Here is a 241-nt window from a genome sequence, read left to right on the forward strand (position 1 = left end):
AGGCCGGGAGCCTACAAACTTCGCGGGAGCGGAGCGCATTGAGAGGCACCGGAGGAGCGGCTTTGGAGAGCCACGATGTCTCGGTTCCCCAGCAGAGCAGGGCTGTTCTTCGGCGCGGCGCTGCTGGCAGTGCTGCTGGCGGAGGGATGGGGACTCCCCACGAAGAAGCCGAGGGGTTCCTGGCTCCGGAGCCAAGCGAGGCTGGCGGAGGTGAGTAGCGGGCGCGGGGCTACGCGCTTGG

The 241-nt window shown here is 68.9% G+C and overlaps 1 protein-coding gene across 1 annotated transcript in view; it reads left to right on the forward strand.

Moving 5' to 3' along the window:
• Nucleotides 1-59: 59 nt before the first annotated feature.
• ISM2 (isthmin 2) overlaps nt 60-241 on the forward strand; it is a 16251-nt gene continuing 16069 nt past the window's right edge. Inside the window, exon 1 of the mRNA XM_005860186.2 lies at nt 60-210. Within this exon, the coding sequence (XP_005860248.1) occupies nt 76-210 (135 nt within the window). The 5' untranslated portion in view covers nt 60-75. The remainder of the gene's footprint in view (nt 211-241) is intronic.

This window comes from Myotis brandtii, unplaced genomic scaffold, assembly GCF_000412655.1.
Source record: "Myotis brandtii unplaced genomic scaffold, ASM41265v1 scaffold132, whole genome shotgun sequence".
Classification (NCBI taxonomy): Eukaryota; Metazoa; Chordata; class Mammalia; order Chiroptera; family Vespertilionidae; genus Myotis; species Myotis brandtii.